The sequence below is a fragment of the Parus major genome, chromosome 19 (genome assembly GCF_001522545.3).
Source record: "Parus major isolate Abel chromosome 19, Parus_major1.1, whole genome shotgun sequence".
Lineage (NCBI taxonomy): Eukaryota > Metazoa > Chordata > Aves > Passeriformes > Paridae > Parus > Parus major.
This window is the reverse complement of record NC_031787.1, coordinates 4,380,445-4,381,358: the sequence shown is the minus strand read 5'-3', so window position 1 is coordinate 4,381,358 and position 914 is coordinate 4,380,445. Positions and strand designations below refer to the sequence as shown.

The 914-nt window shown below is 60.6% G+C and overlaps 1 protein-coding gene across 1 annotated transcript in view; it reads left to right on the top strand.

The window, feature by feature from the left end:
* TMEM132E (transmembrane protein 132E) overlaps nt 1-914 on the top strand; it is a 33,580-nt gene that overhangs the window by 24,865 nt on the left and 7,801 nt on the right. The window contains exon 4 of the mRNA XM_015646210.1: nt 627-819. Coding sequence (XP_015501696.1) covers nt 627-819 — 193 coding nt within the window. The remainder of the gene's footprint in view (nt 1-626; nt 820-914) is intronic.

Sequence of the window (914 nt, the reverse complement as noted above, 5' to 3'; positions counted from 1 at the left end):
CGGGATCTGACCTGTGGGACACTCGGGATCTGACCTGTGGGACACACGGGATCTGACCTGTGGGACACACAGGATCTGACCTGTGAGATGCTCGGGATCTGACCTGTGAGATACTCAGGATCTGACCTGTGGGACACTCAGGATCTGACCTGTGGGACACTCGGGATCTGACCTGTGGGACACTCGGGATCTGACCTGTGGGACACAAGTGTCCTGGCAGGAGCAGTAAATCCATCCCCACTGCTGGGAAGATGGAGTTAGGGAGACAAGGCCAGCACCTGCAGCCACCCACTGTCCCCCGAGGCCATGAGCACACGCCCACCCTGTGATGTCACCCAGCAGCCCTGGCAGAGCTGATGAGGTTTCTTGTCCTGCTGGGAAAGGCACTGAAAAACATTTCTCTCTCCCACTGGGGAGATTCCCATGGGAATCTGCAGGATCCCATCGGAGGAGCCTCTGCAGAGGTGAGGGTTGCTGGGTTTGGGTGGCACCCGCTGCACAGTCCCCCTTGGCAGCCTGGGGACACCAAGGAGACCTGCTGGGGAACCTGATGGCTTTTCCTGGGGTGTCTGTGGGAGCTGGGACAGCCACCTCACTGTGTCCCCTCCTCCTGTCCCCCTGCCCAGGGATGGGGACTCCTCCTCTGAGATCATGCAGCTGGATTTCGAGATGGAGAACTTCACGAGCCAGTCGGTGACGCGCCGCATCATGTGGCACATCGACTACCGGGGCCGCAACCCCCCGCCCGACCTGGAGAAGGTGGTGACAGAGCTGACGGTCATCCAGAGGGACATCAGGGCCATCGTGCCCCTGGCCATGGTGAGCAGGCTCCTGCCCTCAGTTGTTACCTGCTTTGAGGGGTGGGGACCCCCTGAGGGATTGACCACCTGCCCTATAGCACCTCTCCATCCATC